Here is a 23,633-nt window from a genome sequence, read left to right on the forward strand (position 1 = left end):
AAGGCTTGTGCCACACTGCACAAAGCAAGAGATGGGCAAAAAAGGGAGGAGAGAAGCAGCTCTGTGTGGGGTTCCTTCAGCTCTGCCCCAGAAAGCAGCACCCCACCCCACCCCTCCAGACCCAGCTCGAGGGGGCAGATGGTGTCATGATGGGAGACACAGAAAGGATTGTGTTCACCATGGCCAGGGCTGCACCTTGGGTACAGCACCCTGCTGAGAACCAGCAGGACTTTGGCAGTGACACCCTGAAGGACTGGGACACTGCTCCTTTCCAGATGTCCTGATCCCAAAGGCAAGTACATTTGCTGGCTCCAGCAGAGTGGAGACCCCCACTCTGACTTTTCTCACTAGGATGTCAAGAGGCTGAAATTAGCTGCCTCAAAGGCCCCACAAAAAGAGCTCCTGGGAAGGGCAGGGGGCTGGCAGCCTTCACCCACAGCACCCACCATGCCAGCACAGGGAAGGTCAGAGCATCCCTGACTGGGATGCTGGATTGGGATGGGATGGGATGAGCCTGGGATGAGCCATCTTCCCAATCTGGCTCTCATCAGTCTGTAGATGCAGTTGCCTCAGAAACCAGCAAACCACCCAAAACAAAGGCAGCATTCCACTCTGCTCCTGGCATTACAGGACCTGGAATGGGCCACCCCAGAGCAGCACCCTGTGGAACAGAGGCTGCCAGCAGCTCCCTCAGCCTGGGGCACAGGCAGAGGGTGATGGGGGAGCACAAAAGCCTTTGGAAAGGCCCCCTATTCCTTTACTCTCCCAGGTGCTGCTTCATGTCAGTGAAGGGTCAGCTGTGCTGGGGGTATTTTCACAGACATCTGTCCTAAACCTGGTTTGCAAAAAGCACTGACCCACCAGAACACACATGATTTTGGGAGAGCAGGCACTCCCACAGTCCTGGGGAGGCTCAGCCAGGGCTGGGCAGGGATGGAAGGGGGTGACCCATCTTCAAGGCATTCATCTCCCCCCTCAGACACTCTTACTGAGCCCAAGGATGACCCTGCTCCCCAAGGAGCAAATCCAGTTCCTTCTTTGGCGATCGTGGGAGTGCATATTTTACAGTCTCCCAGGCCACTTCTGCAGCATAATCTCTCCTCCCAAGCTTCAGGTTTCGTTGAAATCCTCTTTGGACCTGCCTGTGGAGTGTTAACTTACAGTGCTGAGGGCCAGGAAAGACAAGAAGTGCCCGAGTGAGCAGCAGCTGCTGCCCTGGGTGAGCTGCCCCCAGCCAGGCCCTGCCCACCCTGTGACACAGGGGATTATGGGGTCCCTGTAAACAGTTGGTCTCCCCTACAGAAATGTAGGGGTTCAGGTAGTACGTGGCATCTGCAGACTGCAGCCAGCCATGGGGAGCCATCTGCCAGAGCAAGGGGCCATTTTCCATTTTCTTGGATGAGTTTGAAGCTCCTCTAGGGAACAATAAGGAAAAGTAAGCATGGGTTTGGGCACGAGTCAGGAGTCAAGGAACATCACTGGAGATCCCAGGTATCTGGGCATGTTCCTCACCATGCTCCCAAATCCCTCTCCATAAAATGGTGATGAGTCTTCCTAGTGCAAACTGAAGTTATAGAGACCCCACAGTGCCCCCATGTCCCTCCCTGGTGAGGTCAGTGCTCCATCCCAGCCGCCCAGCCAGCGAGCAGGGCTGACACACGATCAGGGTGACATTGGAGACCTTCTCCTAGGATGGGAACAACTTCACACGTATCAGGCTGCAGCTGGTAATGCCGCCATGCTAATTCCCTGGAAAAGGAACTCTGGAAAATCTTGCAGGTTAAGGGGGTTCACTCACTCCTCAGGGGTCAGGTCAGAGCAGCTGCTGCACTCCAGCAAATCCCCCTCTGTCCCCCTCAACAGCACCAGAGCCAGCTGGGTGGGACAGCCACAGGGCACAATGGGTGTCCAGGGAGCAGGGATGGAGTGCCACCCTCCGTGCAGGGTTAAGCTCTGCAGGCTGCTCTCTGCTCCCTGATTTCAGCCTGGTCAGCACCAGCACTGCCCCTGTGACCAGAGCTGCCAGCCCTGCCCTGCCGGGATGAACGCAGGGCACTGACACAGCGCTGCCCACGGCTGCCCAGCCAAGGCAGGGGTGAGCAGGCGCTGCCATGTCCCTGTCATGCTGCCATTCCCTGCCCAGCTGAGGCTCTGTGCCAGGGCAGGGCCATAAACCAGCCCTGGAGAGGAGCCAGAGGCTGCAGGGAGCGGCTGGAGGCGCCGGCGGCCGTGCGTCAGGGCACGCAGGGTGCGAGCAGAGCCAAGCCCTGCCTGACCAACACGGCCCAGGGCTGGCACTTCACAGAACATGGGGCTCTGCAAAATCCCTCTGCAGCAGGGCTGCACAGCCCCAGGCCACCAGCACAGCCCAGACCCCACACAGCCTGGGCAAGGGGGCACAGCAGCTCGCAGAGCTGTCAGCAGGCTGCCACGGGCTCATGCACCTCTGGGGTTCTGTAAGAATAATTAAAAAGCAAAGGATGTGGAACAAATAAATCTCTATTTAGGATAGGGAGCCCACCTCCCTGCCTCCCCAGCCCCAGGGTAGTGGGACAGAGACACTTCATCTCATCAGGGTGTGATAAGTGAGGGACAGAGCCCCAGTAATCCTTTGTTGGCTGCATTTTTATTTGTCCTAATGACAAAAAACCACTGGCTCCTCTGCAACCCCCAGGAATACGATTCATCACCTCTGCACAGCCCCAGCCAAAAGCAGGGGATGCTGTCTGGGTAACTTCATAGGATGGGAAGGATTAAATTGTGGGATCAATGGAAATTCCATCCCTGCAGCCTTTACCTCCAAACACTGCCAAGGGGTGGGAGCAGCCCTTGCTTCACCCCAGCAGCAGGATGGGATGGTGCATGGCTGCATCCAGTGCAAAAGCTTCAGCTCCCAGTGCCCTCCAGCCCAGCAGCAACCTCCCATCACCAGCAGTGACACACTTCCCCTTCCCAGCCTGTCTCAAGGCTCCCATGTAATTAGTGATGAATGTAAATAATACAAACAACCATGTAAATAATGCAAAGAGCTCAAATCACTTCCCTGCCCTACAGTCCCCTGCTGTCACCCAGATACTGCGATGACAGGCAGGGTGGAACTCAGTGTGAGTGGCCAGGGACATTTAAATGATGCACAGCACCATGTGCAGGACAGGCCAGCAAAAACAGAGTGCTGCCTTTTGGTGCCAGCAGTACTGTCTGGTGGGTTCTGCTGGAAAAGAAAAGCAAAGAAAACCACATAGAGGGGTAAAACTGTTCACTATATTAAATCATGGGTCACACTCAGCCAGGCAGGAGCTTTGCTACAGAGGGAGCAGATGAAAGCCAGCACCATCGTGGCCCTCCCAGGCCCCTTTCCTCCTTTCCCAGCCACAATCCCATGGATGCTCCTTCTGTCCTGGTCCAGGCCCCTTTCCACTGCACTTGCCCTGCCACAGGGAAGAGTTGTGCTGCTCCCTATCACCCATTTCCTCTCCCCAGTAAAGCACTTCTGCATTTCTTTTCCCCTCTTATGTGGTCTTGTGATCACTGACTGGTCTAATTGTTTCCTCGTGGTTAACTGACACCACTGTTTTCCTTAGCACCCTAGAGAACAAATTGCAGTACCAAAAATAAGTTGGTTTTAGGCTGCACTGATTGCAAGTGATGTTTTTTTCCCCTCCATACAGAAAAACAGTTATTTGTACAGCAAAGACAGGCTTTGGGCTGGACCATGGGTATGCAGCATGATTCAGTGAGCAGTTTTTCTGCAGTAAGACTTGACTCAGGGTTTTGACTCACAGTCAAATGCACAAAAGTATCCAAAAAATGAGGCCTTCCTTACAGCATGGACAACTCACAGGGCAAAGCCAAATAACTACATGTTTACTCATAGCTTATGTTGCAGAACAATGAGTTCCTTCATTCTATGCCTTCCACAACCCCACTCACTGCTTCAGCCAGAGCATTCTGCCCCTCTAAAGGGCTCTGAGCTCTGCCCTGGTGACAGCAGCACACAGAGTATATCCAGCTTGGATACACAGAGAGATTTATCAGAATGTCACTGTATCTGCACAGCCACACCAGGAGCTCTGAACCCCTTGGCTGATTTCAATCTCTTTAGAGCCATCAGTCTCCCATAGCTTTCACAAAAATGGGCTTTTGGTAGTGGGGAGAAAAGCAAATAATTCACACAGTGCCTGGGCTAAACTGTACCATGACCCTGGTTCTTATTAGACACCAAAAATCTATATGGGATTTCAGAAAGCTTCACTCCAGATTTGGGTTTTTTTTAAATCTTGGCCAGACACAAGATTCAAACACAGACAGCCCTAAAAGTATATTTTAAGTTTATTTTGAAATGTAAATTTTTATGTATGGCTATATATATATATATGTATATATAAAAAGTTAAAGTCTATTTTAAAACATCAGAATCAGCTACATTTCCCTGAAATCTGCAAACAGTCCAACCCTGACCTAAAGTTTCTGACGACCTGGCAAGGGCTGCACATTCCCAGAGCCCTTTTCCTCGTGTGGCTGGCTTCCAAGGGGCTTGGGAATCGTGTCCCCTACTCGAGGGACAGCAGATAGCCAAAGCCTTTCCAGATGTTTATCTTGGCAACCTCAAATTCAAACATTAACAGGTCCCATTAGCAGTCTGGCCACATCTGGATCTTGCAGGTGGTTGCTGTGTGCAGGTGAGGAGACAAAACAGGAAAAGGTCTTGCAGGTCAGTGGGACCATTCCACCCCTGTCCTTCAGCCAGATGTGATGCTGGATGGTGACCCCTGACTGCAGTTCTATCCGTGTTTCTGTGCCATCAGAGAAGCTCTTGTGTTGAATGAACAGCTCAGATCAGCCAGGATGTGACGGCCCAGCACATGGAGCAGCCACTGGGCACCCCAGCACAACCCTCGTGGGCTGAGCTCAGTGTTATGGCAGGGCACATCTCCCGGAGCAGGGCTGAACTGCCAGCCTCCAGTGGCACCAGGGACCGAGCAGCTGGCACGTTCTTGGGTGAGGGACAACACCCCTGTGCTGACAGAAGCAGGATATTCTATATCCCTGCAGGAGAGAGCATTGGCTCATCTCTCCCACTCTTCTGTCCCATATCTAATCAAACCCCTATGTCAAATCTTACCACTCAAAATTCTCCCCCAGAACGTTTACTGAAATTCCAGTAGCCCTTCACCCTTAGAAGGATTTGCATTTTAGGAAGCAGCAAGGAAGCAAATTCAAAGTAGACCTTTACATCTCCAGAATGAAATTCCCAATGGCAGCTGCTGCTGACAGTTACCTGACTGCTGCTCTTTGCTCATCAGAGCACACCTTCCATGTCACCTATTCATCTTATGGCCTCATGGGAAGGTTCTGTGCACACAACCTGCACCCATTAAACCATTCCATGGCCACAGGACAGAAGGGGGAAAAATTTTAAGGAGCTGGAGGGATGTGTCAGTTTGTGTCTGTACCTACAACATCCAAGGGCACAAGAAAAATGGGTCAACTTCAAGACTGTATTCTCAGTCTTAAAGTTAGCCACAAACCCACACAACTCATTGAGAAATATTTATGAAAAACATAGCCCTGAAAGCCAGTCTTGAATTAGTCCGTTTTTCTAATATCTATAAATGTGATGCTTTTCATTCTGAGGATTTATATTAATTTTGCTTTACAAACAAACTCCAATGCCTGTCCTAGATAAATATAGATGCAATTTGGATCCATATTTTGAAGGGTATTTCTTTCAAATCACCCTCTCTATTTAGCTATCCTAAATGTAGCAGCCCAGAACATTACAGTGCCGAAGAGCTACTAAATTACTTGTCCAGAAATTCCTGCAATGTTTCTAACTCCAGAATTGCCTCTAATGCAAGAACACAATTAGACTGAGCATTTCCAGAGCACAACAAACATCTGACTACATGGTGCAGTTGTATAGCAGTGGAGGTTGAAACCCTCCAAATAACCAAAGGGATTTATTTTGGGGAATATGTGTGGCTACATATTCTAAACAGCTTAGACAGACTCAATCAAAACTCTGGCAAAGCAGATGTGCAGGCAGCCCGTCAGAGGCGTGCAGGCAGTGTTGATGCATAGGGAAGGCGTGCTGGGATGCTGTGGGTGGCTCATATCCGACACGAGAACATTCACAGCTCGCTGCCTGGTGAGCGAGCGCACGGCTCGCTGCCGTGCTGCACCAGCTGGGAATTTCTGGGTTGGTTCAGCCAGAAGCTGCAATAACCAGTCCCTGTGGAACCAGGAGTCAAAGACTACACACAATCAAGTTGGTTGGTGTTAACTCCCCGAACAGACACTTAAGGGCAGCTTGGGGCAATGCTCCTGCTGCTCCTCCCTCATGTCCGCAGCGAGCTGCGCGTTCTGTGCCCAGCTGGGAGAATCGGGGCACGCACACATGGATGAGATGGCTGCAAACCAAGCTCCCCTTCTTGACTGAAGCACCCCAATGGCTCTTTGTAGAATGCTATGCCTATCTAGTGAGAACAGGACCAGGTCAGCCCTTCAGCAGAGACAACATGCAACCTCTGCTGTCATAGGCTGGGTGTGATACCGTTCATCCCCCTCCCATTCCCTCTGGAGCCGCCCTTACCTCCGTCAGCGTAGGTCTCGGTGCCGTAGCCATCCTGCAGGCCATTGTTCCATGTCCCCTCGTACTTGGCTCCGCTGCTCATGCTCTGCCTGGCGCCGTACCGTCCCTTAAAGCCATGGGTCCACTCGCCTCTGTAAACCCACCGTCCTTTGGTCTCGATTCCCAGCCCGTGCCTCTTGCCTTGGGACCAGTAGCCTTCGTAGGTGTTGCCACTGGGCCACGTGTATATGCCCACCACCTCGAAGCCGTAGTTCCAGGAGCCCGAGTACTCGCCCTGGCCCTTGGGGCCGGTGCAGATGCCGTGCCCGTGGGCTTTGCCCCCCTCCCAGCCCCCGCAATAGGCGCCTCCATCATCGAAATCAAACCTGCCGCCGCTCATGGTGCCCTCCGGTGCCCCTCAGCCGGGCAGCGTTCCCAGGGGCAGCGCTCCGGGGCTCCCGCATCCCCGGAGGGAACGGGCTGGGCGCCGAGAGCGGCCGCTCCTGCCTCGCCTGGCCCGGCCGAGGGGCTGGGGCACGGGAGGAGAGAGAAATTGGACGAGAGGGAGGGGAGAAGGGCGGGCCGAGCTCCAGCCCCCCCGTAGGGGCAGCCGCTCCGCGCCGGTACCTGCCCCGCGGGCACGGGCATGGGCCGCCCGGGGAGCCGCCCCGCGGCAGAGGGAGGGATGGGGGTCCCGATCCCCGCGGCGGAGAAGGGATGGGGGTCCCGATCCCCGCGGCGGAGAAGGGATGGGGGTCCCGAGCCCGCCGCTCTCCCCCGCCCGGCCGCCGCCGCCCGCCCCGTCCCGTCCCGCTCTCCTCCCCCGCCGGGAGAAAGGTCAGCGCTGCCCTAACAAGGCCATCGGATCCCAGGAGCTGCTCCCAAAAATAACCCCCCTGGAGCCCGGCCCCCGCCTCGGGGCCCTTTTATGAAGGAGGGGAGAGACACATCCCACCCCCCCGCCGTCCCCCGCCCCGGGCAAGGATCCAGGCGGAGAAGAGGCTGGGAAAGTAAATGTCTGCTTAAAATAGAGCCTGGGAAGGGGCCGCCGCTCCCCCGGGCCGGCAGCCGCTGTCCCGCTCCGCCCGAGCCCCGCGGGATGCGGGGACGGAGCGCCCGGGGCCGGGTCACTCACACCGTGTGTAACTGGGCAGAGGTGGGACAGGCAGTGAGAGCACAGCCGTCACCCGAGTGCAGCGAACAGCTCACTCAGCCCCTCTGCTACTTCCGAAAGTGACCTTCCAGAGCTGCTTTAGGGCAATGAGAGAAGTTCGGCAGTAGTCATTTACCCCTCTCTCCCAACCAACAAACTTCACAGATTTCTTTTGGTTTAACAGCCAGCAGCATAATTCAGTCAGTGTGTGAAAAAGATGGTAGACCGTTGCAGACACATGGAGTAATGACAGGACACCTGGTGTGTAATAATGTCATCAAATACAGATGGCAGAGGACAAGGACTGAAAGACAGCTAACAGGCTAATCCAAGCCCAGCACACCCACCCCACTCCTAAAAAGACACTGTCCCAGAAAGACCTCGGAGAAATGACCCTCTCTTACTGACCACCACGCCGAGAAGCTGCAGGAGCTGTGGGGTTATCAGCCCTTCCAGGGGAGATCCCAAAACCCCAACAAACTCTGGGGCAAAGCTGCCACAGACAGTGCTGCGTTCAGACTTAGTTTTTCCAACTTTCAACCTCCACATTGTCATTTCTAGGAAGAAATGGTACAGAGGAAGCACACAATATATAACTGCAAGAGAAGCTCTGTGTATGGACAGCACATAAACACAGAACACCTGCAGGCACAGGTGAGAAGGACCAAGTTAGAAAGCTAATTACAAAGAGCTTCACTTTTATTCAGCCACAGGAAGGAAAGAGCTCTTTGGTAATGGACTCCAACATGACTCAAAAGTGCCACTTGGCAGAAGCAGCCCTCTAAAGCCTTCTTTAAAAAAAGGTCAGATTTTGAAATTGGCTCAAGTTAAATTTTTTTTGTTGTTTTAAACTTTTTTAGACTGCTTAGGCAAGTTTTCAAGGTTCTGGCTGCATGATTAAAGGCCATAAATTCACATTTTCTCAAAGCAAAACCAGAAGGTTTTGCTTTATGACTTCTGCGAAGACCAAAACATCTGAAAACAACTTGTGGTAACAGAAGAGAAAGCGTTAAGGCAGCGGTTGCAGCAACTCTTGGTCTTCTATTCCATGGAGTTCCAGCAATTACAAGCCCAAAGATGTTGTAACTGTCCCAAGAGGATGCCAAGTTCAGGACTATGTAATTATTTACTTAGCAACTTTTCCTAATTGCACAGCACAGTTGTGAACTGATTGCACACTTTGTTTAAACATTAATAACTTATGCAGATTTTGGCATTTAAAGAGCTTTTGTTGGCCAGCAACAAAACCCACACAAACTTCAGAAAGCACTGACAGTCTGTGTGCACAAAGGCACTACACAGAAATAAGAGGCACCAAAGAAATAAGAGCTGCTCTTATTTCTTCCTTTTGGCAGAAAAATTCCCATTTTCCCTGAAGACTGAGCCTGCTGCAGCAGCCAGCCCCAGCCTGGGGCTGACCTCTAGTGGCACTGCTTGTCCCTTCTCAGTCAGCACCAGCTCACATTTTTCTACTATTTTTACATCTCCTGGATTTCAATCCACTTGAACACAGTACTGAGCAGCGGACAGTGCAGTCCTAAACCCTGCAGTACAGGTCTGTGGCCACTAATGAATGAAGTGCTAAAAGCAATGCACTCTTGAAAGGCACTTCGAGCACCACGACAGTGCTGTGGTTGGAATTTGCTTTTGAGAACAGTTAAGAATAAGTATTTGAGAAATAAAGTCATTCTGCACTTTGTAGCCCAGTTTTGTAGACAACAGTCACCAAAAAATTGCCATGACTTCAGAACACAGGTGGCAGAAATGCAGCTATTGCAGAGCACAGAAAGAGATGTGGGACACAGGTACATCCTGCACGGTGCAGGGGACACTTCAGAACTGGCAAAACAGGTGAACTTACATGGCCTCTTGTTCTGAGACACCGGGTGCTGCCACAGAAATTGCAAAAAACCCCCAAGAGAAACACCAAACGATTTTGCAGGAAAATGTTTGTCTCCATTGCTTCTCCACATCTTACACCTCAGAAAGTTGAGGTACCACAAATAGTGAAGACAAACCAAACACAACTTTCCTCACCCTCAACAAATTATATTATTTGATGGGATGCTCCTTTGCTAGACAGTCATAAAAGAGACACTGTGCTGATGCACACTATGTATGGAGAGCTCCTTGCTTCTGAAACAGTAAATTCCAAGAGAATGCAAAGCTGGACAGGGCAGCTAAAGTGATGATGGTTTAGCAAGACTGGAGTGGAGACAGTGCTCAAGATTCCCATAAAACTCACAACTGTTCACTCCAGTCTATGGGTTTTAATGCCTGAAGGAAGGGTAATACTTGGTCCTATAGAGTAGGCTAAAAAAGAAGCTAAAAAAACCCAAAATTGACCGACAGTATATGAATTAAGACCACTGAAATGAGCAAACTGTGCTTTGATCACCATAACAAATACAGTGAGCAGAGCCCTTGCCCTCACTTTTCCTTTGGTTTACCACAGCAGCAACTTTCCTGAAGAATGCAGGGTGTTTCTCTTGCACACAAGTCTCTAAGGCATGTTGGAAATTCAGTGAAAGGTTTGCTTTCCCCTTTTCCAGTAATAGTACCTAGGGGAGGGTAGGAGATGGTCACACTCCTTTATTAAATAAAATCAGAGGCACAAGCATCCAAAACTACAAGCCTGAGTCTTACAACCTGAGGTCAAAGTGATTTCAAAGGAGCTGAATGACACCAAGTGTCTCACAAGAAGAGCTCTAATCACCAAGCAATCTAGGGATTCCTCTCCAACAAAGCAAAAAGAGGATTTTGGAAACAGAGTAGAACTAAGTGTTGGGTCTCTTAAGGGGGGGGAGGTACGCTCTAAATTCATTTACCACATTAACTATTCCAAGCTTAAATTATAATGCTGAAACTAAACTGTTTGTCCAGCTTAAATAATCAACATCAGCTGAGCTGCAAAGAAGTGTTTTTATTGGAAGCACAGTGAGCAGGGAGTGGGTTGCATATTCACATGATGTGCCTGAGGGCAGATTTCAACCAGCCACCCTTCTGGTTTTAGTGCTCGTTGCTGTCAGGTGTACATCATTTCTGCCATGTGAGACATTTTCTTTGGAATATACAAGTAATACTCCATGTACCCTGAAAGATCTTCAATTGTCACATCATCCACAAAGGCCCTGGCTTGCTCAGAGCAAGAGCGTGGAGAACTTGAGGGAGTTCTTGATGGCAAAGGCTGGGAGTGATCCTCACAAACCGTTCTATCAGGTGCCAGTGGGAGGGTGTTCTGCAAGCCAGAGAATTTGTACACTTCCATATCTTGCCACAGTTTGCACTGACAGGCTTTATCTGCACATGCACACGGCTCACTCGTGTTCAGCTTGCACATAGACTGGAAGTCAGAAAGCTCTGTAGTCTTTAGGCTTGTTTTGGATGCTGGAGGAGCTGCAGCTGGAGAGTTCTCCTGTGTGCTCTCCGATGTCAACCGTGCAACAGAAACTCCCGAAGACTCATCAGCTCCCTTGTGGCCAGCGTCCGGAGTGACACTGCAGTGTTCATGTGTACAAGCTTCCTTTGGGACTGGCACCCCAAACCCACTGCTGTCCTCCTGGGCATCAGCCTGGCTCTTCTGCACCAGCTGGCTGCATGTGGAATGTGATTTTGTGCTGCAATGGATAAACTTTGGAGGATGAAGAATTGGAGACTTGGAACGCCTGCGACGCTGGGTTCTCACAACTCCTCTCGAGGGCTTCTTCACAGACCTGCCAGGGAAAGACACAAAGGGAATGAAGATTCACCAAAATACTTATTGCTGGGTTATAAGTAACACTGGGCAAAATCTCTCCTGCATTTATATTGCATGCATGAGCTTCAGGTTTGGAGTATTTGCTCAGGGCAGTCTGCTGTCTTGGAATTTGACTTAGTTCTAGACGAGCAGTTGTATACGATATAAAAGGAACACCATGGAAATGCATCTCAGAGAGTGGGCTTTAAAGGTCAGAAAATGAGTAAAGCATAAAGTGAGACATGACAAAATAATTGCTACAAGAAGGACAAAGCACAAGAAAAGAGCACAAAACTAATGAATCAAGGGCAAAGGATGATTTTGTTTCAGATGAGCATGAAGTTCTGCAGATACTCTAGAAACCAATTCTTTATTTTAATCTAGTTCCCAAGGCACAATGACAGCTTCTGCAGTGTCAAACAATGATTGAAAGAGATGCATTCATGATTGTCTGATTCAAAACTAGCAGCTCACATTTGCATTGAGAAATATCTACAACATTTAGCCACCTATAGGTGACCAGCATTTCCTTTCACTTTGCATAACTGTAAAGAACAGCAGTCATATATGAAGAGAAAAAGCTGCTGTGAGTATTTTATAAAGTTCTCTGGCAAAGACAATTCAGGTCTCTTGTTTAAAGGGGCACCAACTAGAAACTGTCTACTTAATATTCCTTTTCAATGCTGTATCATTGGAAATAGTGTGATAATCCCAAGCTTCTCTTACCCATGCCAGGTTTCCTTAGAAGCACACACATTCTTAGGTTTGGTTTCATCTGCCACTGTTCTAACTATTGCTCTGGGACTTGTCCCATCACCCACAGAGAGAGAAGAGGTACATCTGTGAGAGACAGAATGAAGAGTTAACAGCCTGCACTGGTTAGCATTATGATCATGAAAATAAACCCTTGTCCATCTTCTTTCCCAGAAAATACTGCTCCAAATAATTTAGAATACATCTTCAAAGACCTGCCCACAAAGACCAAATCAGAAGGATGAGTGTTGACACACTCCTGTCTCCAAGGTTTGTGTAACAGACCCTTTGACCGAGAGATGCCGTTCACAGCTCCGCTGCAGAGCCAGCCCCACGTGTCAGTGACAAACACACACAATGGCCAAATTTCAGCTTCCCAGGAGAGGGGAAGGCAGAAACACCACCACTGAAGAAACACGTCTCTTTTTCCAGAGACAAATAAGCCATTCTTTCCTAAAAATAAATGTTCTTTGGACATAAATAGACTTTGTTTAGCTGAAGAACACTTAAGCCTCTGTCTAACATAGCCTGTCAACATAAGCTAAAACTCTTCATACTCCTGCAAGTTGAATCATTTGAGCCACAGAGTTGTGTCAGACCTTCAGCTTCTATTCCAGGCAGAGGCCTTAGTAGATTTACTAAATTTTCTGGTGCTATGAATTCATCCCAAGCTTCCATTTTGAAGGGCTTGCAATAACCTGAGAACAATTCTTTCAAGTGGTGACTTCACATATTACACTGCACGGCCCAAGAAAATTATTTCCCAAATCCTATGCTAAATCAGTTTGTAAACAGGACAAATTCTCTGAAAAGTGAAAATGAGTCCCCACACACTGATCTAGGATGGGGTTAAGAGAATCCAAACTATTAATCAAACTAATTTCCATTTAAAGGACAATGAATAGAGAACATAAGATCAAAAAACTCCAACCAGTAAAAACTCCAAAATAATCAAATATGCCCAGCTGGAGGATGGTACTAGAGATATTGAAGAAATCAGAGATAATTCATTACTAATGTGTTGAATTACTTAAACAAAAAACAACTTCAGAAGTCCATCTACTCACAATCTCAGCTCTGTGCTAATTCTAGTTACCATGTTGATGCTGCCTTATCTGCCCTTTCATTTCAGTGACAGTGTAATTGCATCACTGATAACAGCTTATGGGATCCCAGATTCTACAGGTAATATACAATGGTGCACATTTGTCAGCAGAAAAAAACATTATATGGAAGCCTTCCTTTAGAAGACACGTGGTGCTGGTGTTCTGCCCCCTGGGACAGTGAAGGTAAGTGCCATGTGTCAGATCTGCACAAACCAAGACAACACAAAAAGCATTCTTTCCCATTTAGTGATTGGGGTTATTAATAGAAATTTTGTGACAGCAATGAAAATAGTTTGTGTGGGAATCATGCACTGAATCTATCGCTCTCCCTTACTGACATGGAAAGAAAGTTTCTCTCCTGGGAAAAGATGTGATTTTGACCTCATGACAGGCCTTCAGAACCATGGTAATATGCTAACTCCAAGAGTAGAGTTCTAGTCCCATGGACTCTAGTATTGGTAACCTCTGGCAGCCACATTCATGCCAAAATTCATTTCAAGCACACTGTCAGCTGATCATGATTGTGAGTTTTCTTTCAAACCTGCTGCAAGCTGACAGCAATCAATTTACAATGCCTTAAGAAGTGCAGTCTGCAGGTAGTGAATTTATTTCAGTCTGTTTAACTACAATGGAAGCTTTCTGTGCCTAACCTTTTGCAATTACCTCATTCCCTCAAATTTCACAGCAAGGGTGTTCCCTTTGAGTCCATTTGTAAGATGTCATGTCTGTCCCTTCCTGTGTTGTTACTCACCCAGCTGTGTCAACCCTCAGCTTTTTGAATGCTGTCTGCAGGCTTTCCTCTTCTCCATCCTTAGCTTCTGATTTCATCATTGGGATGGTCAGGAGGTGATGGAATTACCATGTACTGCTACAATCAGAAAAAAGACACATGAAAATAAGGGCCAAATCCTTGTTAAAAACATTAGTTGCCCAGCAGCACCATAATACGTGAAAATAAACTCAAAATAGCACACTGAGCACACAAAGCTGAGGTCATTCTAGTAGAACATTTTTGAAAGCTGACTCAGAACAAGCTTTATGATACCCAAGAATGAAACGAACAGTCTCTTGTGCAACTGTAGGTGAATTAACAATTAAAGTCAAATTTAGTGCCAATAGCATCTTACACATACATTACAGCCCAGCCAGACTCTTCCACTTGTCTTACAGTGCTACCAGAATAATTGCAGAAGAGGTGGAAGGGAGAATGAACAACACTATTAGGAACAGTTAACCTTCTACAACTCTTCTTTCCAAATTAGGGATTCACTGTTATACATACACTTAAAAAAAAACCCAAACCAAGAGATTTTTCTTAAAACAAGATAAAGTTTTAAGCCAAACAAAACTTTTTGACCTTATATCTAGGTCCCAGCAACAGTTACACAGTCCTATCAGAACATGGTATTATGGTTACAAATAGTTGATAAAATTTACCAGGATCATCTTGTGAACAAAGGCAAACAAATACAAAAACCAATTTGAAAGCCTTGCTTTAAATTAAAAAAAAATAAAAAGGCTGGTTTGTTTGTTTGTTTTTTAATCTACCCTGGCCATCATTTAGTCTAGCTACAAAGGACCTCACATCTTTCTAAATTTGATGCTCTTTGGGTTTGCTGAAGGTCAGGCCCCAGTGGTGTACCCCAGGGTCAGGACTGTCAGTCCTGTTTAACATCTTCATTAATGACCTGGGTGATGTGGCAGGGTACCCTCAGCACGTCTGCTGATGCCACCAAACTGGGCTGAATGGCTGAAACACCAGTGGGACCTCCACAGGAACCTCATGAACTTCAGCAAAGGGAAGTGCAAAGCCCTGCACAAGGTTTGTTGTAGCAAGGAAAAGAACTCTCTCTTCACTGAGACCTTTTTTGTCAGAAGTTCTGCAGCTCAGTTACTCATGCAGAGGGATAGGGGAAATCTCTGTTCCCTCTCATTGCAGTTGGAGGCGGCAGCTCTCCCTCCCCACTGCTGCTCTGGCTGCTCTCTGTGCTGTGATTTCACCTGGATTGCACACAGCTATTATGACACACACACACAAGGATAATGGAGCATAACAATTTCAAGGCACATGGTGTCCAATGAGTCAGACAAGGAGTAAACAGGAGAGGAAGAAGCTTAAACACTGACAACATGATGCTCATCTGAGCAAGCTACTATTTCATATTTTCTCTTGGCCAAATATTACTGCTATGGTGAAACAGATGGTCTCCACTTTTATTCCTTAGCCCCCAAGTCATCCTCAGATGATTCTTTGAAATTAAAAAAAAAAATCAGGCTATATAAGTTTGGCGTTTTTTAACAGCAAACTCCTGTATTACATAGCCTTAGCAGGAAGATGAAAGTTTTAAAATCACTGCACATTACTCAAAATACAGCACCAATTTTTAGACTAAGTATTTTATTGTGTTGCCCTTCATAACCAACACTGCAAACCCTCAAAACAATGCCGAATTTATTTAAATAAAAGCCCCACTGAGTGACAACAAAGTATAAGCATACGCATTTTAGATGCACGAGCCAACGAGCACACACATTAAAAAAATCCATTACTGTGAAAACCAGTCAAAGTTTACCGTGTCAAAAAACACACTGAAAATTACTGTTTTTACCTCCCAGGAAAACACGCGCCTTTCCTTTTCCATTTCATTTTCGGCTGTTTCCCAGTACCACCGCACTACAGCCCCAGCCGAGCGCGGTGCGGGGGGACACGGCACGGGCACCTCCGTCCCCCGCGGGCTAACGACGGCCACAACCCTGCCACGGCCCAGGGGGCAGCACACGGGCCGCGGGACAGGAACTTGGATATGTTTGATTTTTTATTTTATATTTTTTCATTTTGTATTTTTAACCGCTCGGAGCTCCCTCCCCAGCCCTTCCCGCCCGCAGCCCGGGGAGCCCCAGCAGCCCCCGCCGCTACCCCGCGGCCCAGCTCCGGGGCTGGGCCGTGACTCAGCACCGCCCCGCGCCCGGCGGGGCTCCCCCAGTGCCCTCCGCCCTCACGAGGGGACCGGCGGCGGGAACCGCGCGGGAAGGTCTCGCCGCGGGGACGCGACGGTGCTCACCGGCCCCCGGGGGGAGCAAGGAGGACCCGCGCAGGGGACTGGGATGAGGACGCGGAGGGGATAAGGATGAGGACGGCCGCAGGGACCGGGGCGGCACTCACCGCGCTCCGCGGGCCGGACCCGCCGCCTCCCGCCGCCCCCCGGAACCGCCGCCGCTCGCGCACGCGCACCCGGCGGAGCGGGCGGGGCCGGGCGCGCCCCCGCGGGCGGTGACGTCACGTCCTGTTGTGCTGCGCGCCCCGGGCAGGCGGCGGTGGGTGAGTGGCGGCCCCGGCCGGCCCTGCGCGGCCCGGGCACCGGCGGAGCGGAGCGGGGCAGAGCGGAGGGGCTGCCGCGGGTCTCCCCGGCGGGGCGGCGAGGGGAGGCCCCGGGGCAGGCGGCGGAGCGGGGCCGGCGCTGGGCGTCCGCGGCTGTGGAGCCTCCGGCGGGCGCGGGCCTGGCTCGGGCCTGGCGCCGGTCCCGGCCCCGCGGCCGTGCCAGCGGGGCTGTCACGCCGGGCAGTGCCCGGCCGCCCCCGCGCTGCTGGCGGTGAGAAAAGGCTCGGGAGGGATCTCAGCAGCGTGTGAAATGCCTGAAGGGTGGGCGCAGAGGGGAGAGGCAGGCTTTGCTCGGTGCTGCCTGAGGACCGGACCGGGACCATGAGCACACACTGAAACGCAGTCTGAGCGAAAGGGAGCGCTTTTCTCTGAGGGTGGCTGGGCACACGCTGTCTAGGGAGGCTCTGGAGTCTCATTGGGGTTATTCAAAGGCTACCTGGACATGGTCCTGGGAAAACAGTGTAGGGTGGCCCTGCCTGAGCGAGAGTCTGGGACTGCCAGGGATCCCTGACATCCTGCACTATCCTGTGACTCCTGAAACTTTTCTGAAGCTTTGCTGCAGGTGCCATGCTCACAGCTCAAAGTTACACAGGTTGCCAGGATCTGTATTCACCCATTGATAGAAAGACACTTTGATATTTTTGACATAGGCTATGCTTGTTCTGAAAAACTCAGACTTGGGAGTTCACAGTGAAGAGCCCAGGGTAGGTCTGGTCAAAAGGCAGTGACATTGCTCAGAGAAGAATGAGCACCCGTCATGGTGTCAGTCAGTTTTGTACAGAGCATCTGTGTTCAGACCCCAGTATCAAATCCTAATGTCTGTGTTTCAGTTTATTCTATATGGCACGGTTGGTTACCCACTGAGAGCACATCAATGGACTTGGAAGCTAAAGATGAAGAGGAGGAGAGTCTACAAACAGCATTCAAAAAGCTGAGAGTGGATGCAGCAGGGTAAGTAAGCAATGAAAAAGGCAGTTTAATTTGTCAGGTTTTTATTACATATTTGGGGTTTTTTTTTTCTATTATTTTACATTTCAAAAAGTCATTTGGTGAAAGGTTCTTTGCTCTCTCGGCACTGCATCACGTCAGATGAAATACAGTCATTATAACTGTCTGATACACAAAGCAGTATTTTATTACTGAGTAATTTTGACTAATATCCAACTGAAATCACACACTGACTGCATGGAAACATGAAAAGACTCACCTAAAGCAGTGAACCCGTTTTTAACTGTCATAGCTGTAGTCACCTGGTGTGACAAAGAATTTGTTTGTCTGTCCCTGTAAACACTGGTGTCTGCAGCCACATTATAAGCCTTTATTTAGTGCACAAAATTTTGCTTGGAAGGTGTCTGGGCAGCAGCACCAACACCTCAGAATTGCTGGGGAGCCCAGTCTCATTGGGAAGGGCCAGGCTAAATATGAGCTCTGAGCATTTCTGATTTCAGGGGATTTTGTGGAGTCTGCAAACATTTTTACTATTAAAATTTCCTCAGTAAGATACTGGATGTGCTGATAATATGTAGTGTAAGAGCTGATAAAATTATGCAGTCTAACACTCTGAGACTGTTCACTTGAAATCTTTTGGGAATTTACAGACACAAGAGGAAGTCTTGTGTTGACAGTGTTAACTTGTGAATTCATCCCCACAGCCATCAACACTGTGAATTCAGGACTTCCTCTGCATGTAGAAATATATTTTGCTTTGCTACTCTTTCCCTCTACTTCAGGATGTCTTCTGAGCAATGTGGAAAAAAATAGCTGTTCTCTATCAAGGAACTATGGTTATTAATCATAACACTTTTGATGTAGTACCACTGGCAGACTGTGTGGGCTTCTGGTTGATTCTTGATGACATCTTAGGCATAAAAAGATCTTGTTTTGCAGGCATGCGTTGTGAACAGCTGAAATCTTGTAACTAATCTGTTAAGATCAACTTTGGCAGAGTATTTGGGGTCTTTGCTAGAATTTCAGCCTCATTTCTTACAATTTCCTGTGTTCCAAATCACACCTGCAGCCATCATAACTAAATACAGATTCATGTGCTGAGGCATTTATGGTTGTCATCTAGACCAGGGTCAGATGCTTTTTTCATTCCATGCTTATCTCAAAAATTTAATGAGAACTAAATAAATCAGTAATCTGTCCTTGCCTGTTGTACCTCCTCCTCTTCTTCACCAACTCCCCCTCAGCCTGCTGCTCCAGGTGCCTGGCTTTGCATTTCAGAGGAGTAGGAGGCTGTCTTTAATGACTATTGTCTGACAAGAACGTTTGGAACCTGAGTTTACATTCCTTTAATGCGTCATTTTAGTACAAATAGGGCATGACATCAACCTCTGGGCATTTTGGCTGCCTTTCATTTCATCTCACCTATCTTTAGCCACTTGATGAGGCCAGCATAGTAAGAGGGGTTGGGTAAATCTCTCTAAGGCCCTGTGTCTGCCTACTGACTACAGAGGGAGCAAATTTGATGGGCTTACCTGAGAATCCAAAGCACAGAGGCTGGATGTGGGCCTCTGGAGCAGAATGTTCAGGCATTTCTGTGATGTGGCATTTCCCTTTTTACCCAGATGTATTGCAGCTCTGTCCGTGGGCGACGGGACCATTCTCAGAACAATGACAAGAGCAGCCATGGATGGAGCCAAGCAGCAGCCTGTCAGCTCCAAGGAAGCGTGGCATGGGTAAAACATGACACATTGAACAGTTGCAGGCTGCTTTTACTGCCACTTGTTGTTAATTCGTTGCTTCAAGATATCTTTTCTTTCTATCACAAAATGTTTCCATAACTGATATGTTGTTCTTTGATTTCATCAAAGTCTTTAAAAACAATATTGCATCTTCTCTTAGAGAGGGTTCCCAGAACTTTCTTTTCTGTTGATATCATCAATAGTACTTTTCTGCAAGTCTTAAACCTTTGCATCCCCCTCTCACCTCACTCTTGGGTTCTTTTATTGCTTTTGAAGTACCTGGATATTCAATGTGACTCTGCCAGCAGCTCCAACTGACCCAGTTCTGCACTGCAGTTCAATTTGGGATGACAGAGTATCATTTGCTTAAGGCAGAAGACTTGGGGGGAAGCACCTTGAGTAAGAAGACCTGGGGGAACCACCTTGAATAAGGGTTCCTTGTATGTATCTTTCCTTTGGGGCAACCCAAATTTCTTCAGAGTCCTCCATGGTTTCTGTCAGAGATTGTAAGTGTCCAGTCATCTGGTATTTCTGAGCAGAAAAATAATCTTGTAAAATGTTTTTAGTCACATTTTAGAGCTTACTGAGCTGTAGTGTAGATTCTGGAGTTACCCACTTGCTCACCTGTTGAACCCTGCAGGTGTGTGAGAAAGGCTTCCCGAGGATCGGCGAGGGTCCCGCGGCGCCGGCGCTCCAAGTCTCCGGTCCTGCACCCTCCCAAGTTCACCTATTGCAACATGAAAGCCAACAGCCAGCTGAAACACAAACCCCAGGCAGACACTTCGAAGGGTGTCATCAGCTCAGATGTTTTTGTCCCGGCAGAACATGGTACGAAGGATGGGCAGGATTCTCACCTTGAGGCCAGTAACGACAGAACTGAACCGTTGGAAGCTTTCACCGCTGAAGAGCCTTTGCAGCAGCTGGGGGAGAATTGCCCTGCTCTCTGCTCATCCTTTGAGAACAGCTTGCAAACCTCAGATTTCCAGTCCTTATCCATGCTCAGCAACGGCAGGCAGTGCCCTTGTACGGACAGGAAGTGCCAGTGCAAGCAGTGGCGCACCATGGAGGTGTACTCCTTCTCCGGCCTGCGCAGCGTCCTGTCCGAGTGCGAGAAGGCTGTCCTGGGAGTCCATGCCCACTCCCTCCAGAACAGATCTCCCTCTGGGACAGCCTCAGCAAGCTCTCCCAGGTCTTGTTCTGAGCAAGCACGAGCCTTTGTGGATGATGTGACTATTGAAGATCTTTCGGGATACATGGAGTACTACTTATATATTCCCAAGAAAATGTCTCACATGGCAGAGATGATGTATACTTGACTGTGAGCAATAGAGAATCCTGGAGCAGAGTTTGATACAATGGTTGGGCTAATTGCCTTGTCAGTGCCATGTTTTCACTGTTGTGTGTTTGATTAAATGTTTCTTTGCCTCATACAGTTTAGTTTTCTAATAAAATGAAAAATTAAATATAGTTTCTGAGCTTAGTTCTAAAAAGAATGCACTAAAGTCTCTGAATACCTTAACAAAAGCACTCTAGATCAAATGAGCTCTGTTTGGTTTTTGGTTTGTGCTGTGGATATTGAAGCTCTGTATGCTGTTTTCACTGTGTTTTGGAAAAAACCAAACAAAACCAAAAAAACTTCTATTTTTTTTTCCTGATATTCTGATGTGTTTGGAATGTTCATTCTTAATGTATCTCCGTACTTAGAGAAAAGTTTCACAGCTACAGCTCCATCCTCTTTATCCTGCTCTAGAGAGAAGGATGAGAAGGCATTCAGCATTTTGGATAGGACGAATCTCCTTTCCTTGAACACTGGCTGGCTCATTTTTTAGTTGGATCAAGTTGTGAATGCTTCTTCCTTACATTTTTTTGGGGAGGTCCAGAGCGTGTGTACTTGGACCCTTCCTTTAATCTAACTCGCTCACTCCTAAGCAGTTCTATTTTTCTGCAGATAAGTGAAGCTCTTAGAAGTAAAAATATATTTTGTTATTTGTGCTTTACAGATGGAATAATTTAGGGAATTTAGGGGGGAGTGGAGCAGGCTACCAGGTTTTTTGGGCTGTGCAGTCTCTGAAGTGGAGATGGTGGAACCATCTATACAGGATTTTTCTGAGCACATCTGATACACAAAGTGGTGTGGAAAGGGGGTGAACAAGATGTGTGTATCATCCTGGCTTTGTGCTGTAGAGCTATGACATTCCTGCTGGTTGAAAATACTGCAATAAAAAATTCTGTTGCCGAGACTTGCATTAATAAATGTTTGTCAAAACCCAGCAACTTAAAGTCTGGATAATTTGGCACATATTCCCCTTCCCTCGAGACCTTTTTAGTTAAAAAAAAACTAACAAAACTCTGGTTTCAGTGTCAGCTGTGCATGCTCAACAACCATGTCTGAGTAAAGTACTGTAATTTTTACTTACATGCTGAAAAATGAGTGGTCAGCAAGCCAAGGAGTCACAAGCAGTTGTGTAAAAATAGCTGAAGAGCAGATGTGGACAGTTGGCCTTGTATTCTGTGCTGGAGAAGGCTCAGACATTCTAGATGATAATCACTGTAGATTTTCTTCTCAACATCCCAAAAATTTACAAGTCCAGGAAACTGAGATTTAAAATCCAAATAAATCAAAACACAAAAAAATACAACTCATTTTGCTCTTAAGTTTCATGTGTATATTTAGCATGCAAATTAAATCTAACTGATCTCTAAATTTTCTCGTGTCACCTCCCTCTTCCAGCTCTATCCTGCAATACCCACACACACTTCAGGTTTTCTCCACTTTCCCTTGTTTCTCTCTACAGAAAATCTGGTATCATATGCACTTTCCTTGTAAACACAAATATTTAGTACCAGCTATCTTTGCTGCTGCTATTTTTTGGAGGGTGTTTCTTCTTCAGCAGAGGGTATCTGCTCCTATTTTTATTCATGTTTTGGTTCTGTGCCCTCTTTAACACCATGGGAATTGTTGCTAGACAGAGGGTTGTTTCCCTGCCTCTTGGTGAGCACTGATCCAGAGTCCATGTGTGTGAAGCTAAGGCACAGTTCTTCCACATGCACAAAAATGGTTATTTAAGCCTGGTATTGGTTGTCCCCACTCCTTTCTGCATCTGGAGCCTAATGAAGGGGCACAGCAAGGCCCTTCTGTAGAAATGTGGAGTGGCAGCCTGGTCAAGGTCACCTTGGGACAGTTTCTGCTGTGCTGCTCTTGAATAAAGTGTGCAGAACCCCGGGAAGTGTCTGGACTGGTGTTACATAAACTCAGTGTGGATGGACAGCCTTGGAGGGCACGTTTTCAGCTGTGGAGCAAGCAGGACATGTGCCACACACCTGCTGTGTCCAGGGAGAGAGGAGGAATTGGGGAAATTGTGGAGGTTAAACTAGTCCAAGATATACCCTGAAATTGAGGGATGAGAAATGAGTTTAGGTTGCCAAAACACCAGGTGGGAGGGAAAACCCTGAGTCAGGTTCTGAGAGCACACTTCCATAGTGTCCTGGGGAGGACTGGAGGAACTGCTAGTGAAGGGGGAAGGAAAAGGGGAAAGAAAGACAATAACTCAGTTTTTGCTAGTGTTTAAGCACATCTAATGCTGCCTGTGGCAGAGCAAGGGCAGATATTTTGGTTCTTGACTGCAATTGTAAGGTTTGCAGCAAATGTACTGGAACATTGCTGGTGACATTTGCACAGCACAGACCAACCCCTGGGGGTGAATGGTGGCCCCTAAGACAGGCCCAAACATTGTTTCCATCAAACCCTTCTCAGTTCAGCTCATCCATATCACTCTGATAACGCAGTGACTTCTTTTTGCTGCCTGCCTGAAACCTCAGGATTTATTGGAAAACTGCATCATCTCTGGGAATGCCTGCACAGCACCTTTGGCTTGATTGATGAGTAGAGGTGCCCTGGTACAAACAGTGCTGGACACAGCCCCGTTGCTCCCAGCTGCTGCTGTACCTGCCCCAGCAAGCCTGGGGGATCCTTACTGTGTGTGGATGCTCTAGGATCTGTTCCCAGCCAATCTACAGAAAGTGTCTGAAATATTCTGAGAAAGCACCAGTGGACTTGCAGTGCTCCCAGGACTTTCCTCTTACTAGATTCCAACTCTCCTATCTCGGCAGGCTCAGCCTGGGTGTCTTCCAGCAGCACAATTTCTTGTCCCTCTAGTTTCAGGACTAGTTAAACCAAAGCAGGAAGCAGAAGGACACCCTGGATCAATGACATTTCTTTCTTGCCTTACAGAAGCCAAATCGAATCCA

General features: G+C 48.2%; 3 protein-coding genes across 11 annotated transcripts in view; 1 reads left to right on the plus strand and 2 right to left on the minus strand.

The window, feature by feature from the left end:
* The window catches only part of JPH2 (junctophilin 2), a 30,859-nt gene extending 23,533 nt beyond the window's left edge, over positions 1–7,326 (minus strand). For 2 of the 3 annotated variants that reach the window (XR_014616604.1, XM_084217763.1), the window contains exon 1: positions 6,593–7,326. Coding sequence is in view for 2 of the 3 variants with exons in the window: in XM_084217763.1 (XP_084073889.1) it covers positions 6,593–6,971 (379 nt within the window). In the remaining variant the exon portion in view is untranslated. Of the gene's footprint in view, positions 1–6,068; positions 6,477–6,592 lie in introns of those variants that run through there. The other variant, XM_084217764.1, reaches the window with a different exon arrangement.
* Positions 7,327–10,539: 3,213 nt separating this feature from the next.
* OSER1 (oxidative stress responsive serine rich 1) lies at positions 10,540–16,569 on the minus strand. 3 transcript variants are annotated; one of them, XM_084217765.1, is made up of 4 exons: positions 16,483–16,569; positions 14,071–14,187; positions 12,187–12,300; positions 10,540–11,437 (listed from the first exon to the last, which is right to left on the minus strand). In XM_084217765.1, the coding sequence occupies exons 2-4, from the start codon at positions 14,148–14,150 to the stop codon at positions 10,750–10,752; spliced, it is 882 nt and encodes a 293-aa protein (XP_084073891.1). In that variant the 5' UTR covers positions 14,151–14,187; positions 16,483–16,569; the 3' UTR covers positions 10,540–10,749. The 3 variants fall into 3 exon arrangements, with proteins under 3 accessions (XP_084073891.1, XP_084073892.1, XP_084073893.1); XM_084217766.1 differs by lacking the exon at positions 16,483–16,569 and adding an exon at positions 15,929–16,475; XM_084217767.1 differs by lacking the exon at positions 12,187–12,300.
* LOC311160723 (oxidative stress-responsive serine-rich protein 1-like) lies at positions 16,507–21,659 on the plus strand. 5 transcript variants are annotated; one of them, XM_084217772.1, is made up of 4 exons: positions 16,507–16,638; positions 17,529–17,649; positions 19,269–19,379; positions 20,026–21,659. In XM_084217772.1, exons 2-4 carry the CDS (start codon positions 17,573–17,575, stop codon positions 20,699–20,701), a joined length of 864 nt encoding a protein of 287 aa, XP_084073898.1. In that variant the 5' UTR covers positions 16,507–16,638; positions 17,529–17,572; the 3' UTR covers positions 20,702–21,659. The 5 variants fall into 5 exon arrangements, with proteins under 5 accessions (XP_084073898.1, XP_084073895.1, XP_084073894.1 ...); XM_084217768.1 differs by having other exon boundaries at positions 16,616–16,634; XM_084217771.1 differs by lacking the exon at positions 16,507–16,638 and adding an exon at positions 16,750–16,909.
* The last annotated feature ends 1,974 nt before the right edge of the window (positions 21,660–23,633 follow it).

The sequence above is a fragment of the Fringilla coelebs genome, assembly GCF_963513975.1.
Source record: "Fringilla coelebs genome assembly, chromosome: 18".
NCBI classification, from domain to species: Eukaryota; Metazoa; Chordata; class Aves; order Passeriformes; family Fringillidae; genus Fringilla; species Fringilla coelebs.

Bases quoted from the DNA above. Each gene is read 5' to 3' on its own strand.
- LOC311160723 (XM_084217772.1), top strand. From the start codon at position 17,573: ATGGACTTGGAAGCTAAAGATGAAGAGGAGGAGAGTCTACAAACAGCA. The intron at 17,650-19,268 runs GTAAGTAAGCAA...CTTTTTACCCAG, and splicing joins CTGAGAGTGGATGCAGCAGG to ATGTATTGCAGCTCTGTCCG. The intron at 19,380-20,025 runs GTAAAACATGAC...TGAACCCTGCAG, and splicing joins TCCAAGGAAGCGTGGCATGG to GTGTGTGAGAAAGGCTTCCC.
- OSER1 (XM_084217765.1), bottom strand. From the start codon at position 14,150: ATGATGAAATCAGAAGCTAAGGATGGAGAAGAGGAAAGCCTGCAGACA. The intron at 12,301-14,070 runs GTGAGTAACAAC...TGTCTCTCACAG, and splicing joins CTGAGGGTTGACACAGCTGG to ATGTACCTCTTCTCTCTCTG. The intron at 11,438-12,186 runs GTAAGAGAAGCT...TTTCCCTGGCAG, and splicing joins TCTAAGGAAACCTGGCATGG to GTCTGTGAAGAAGCCCTCGA.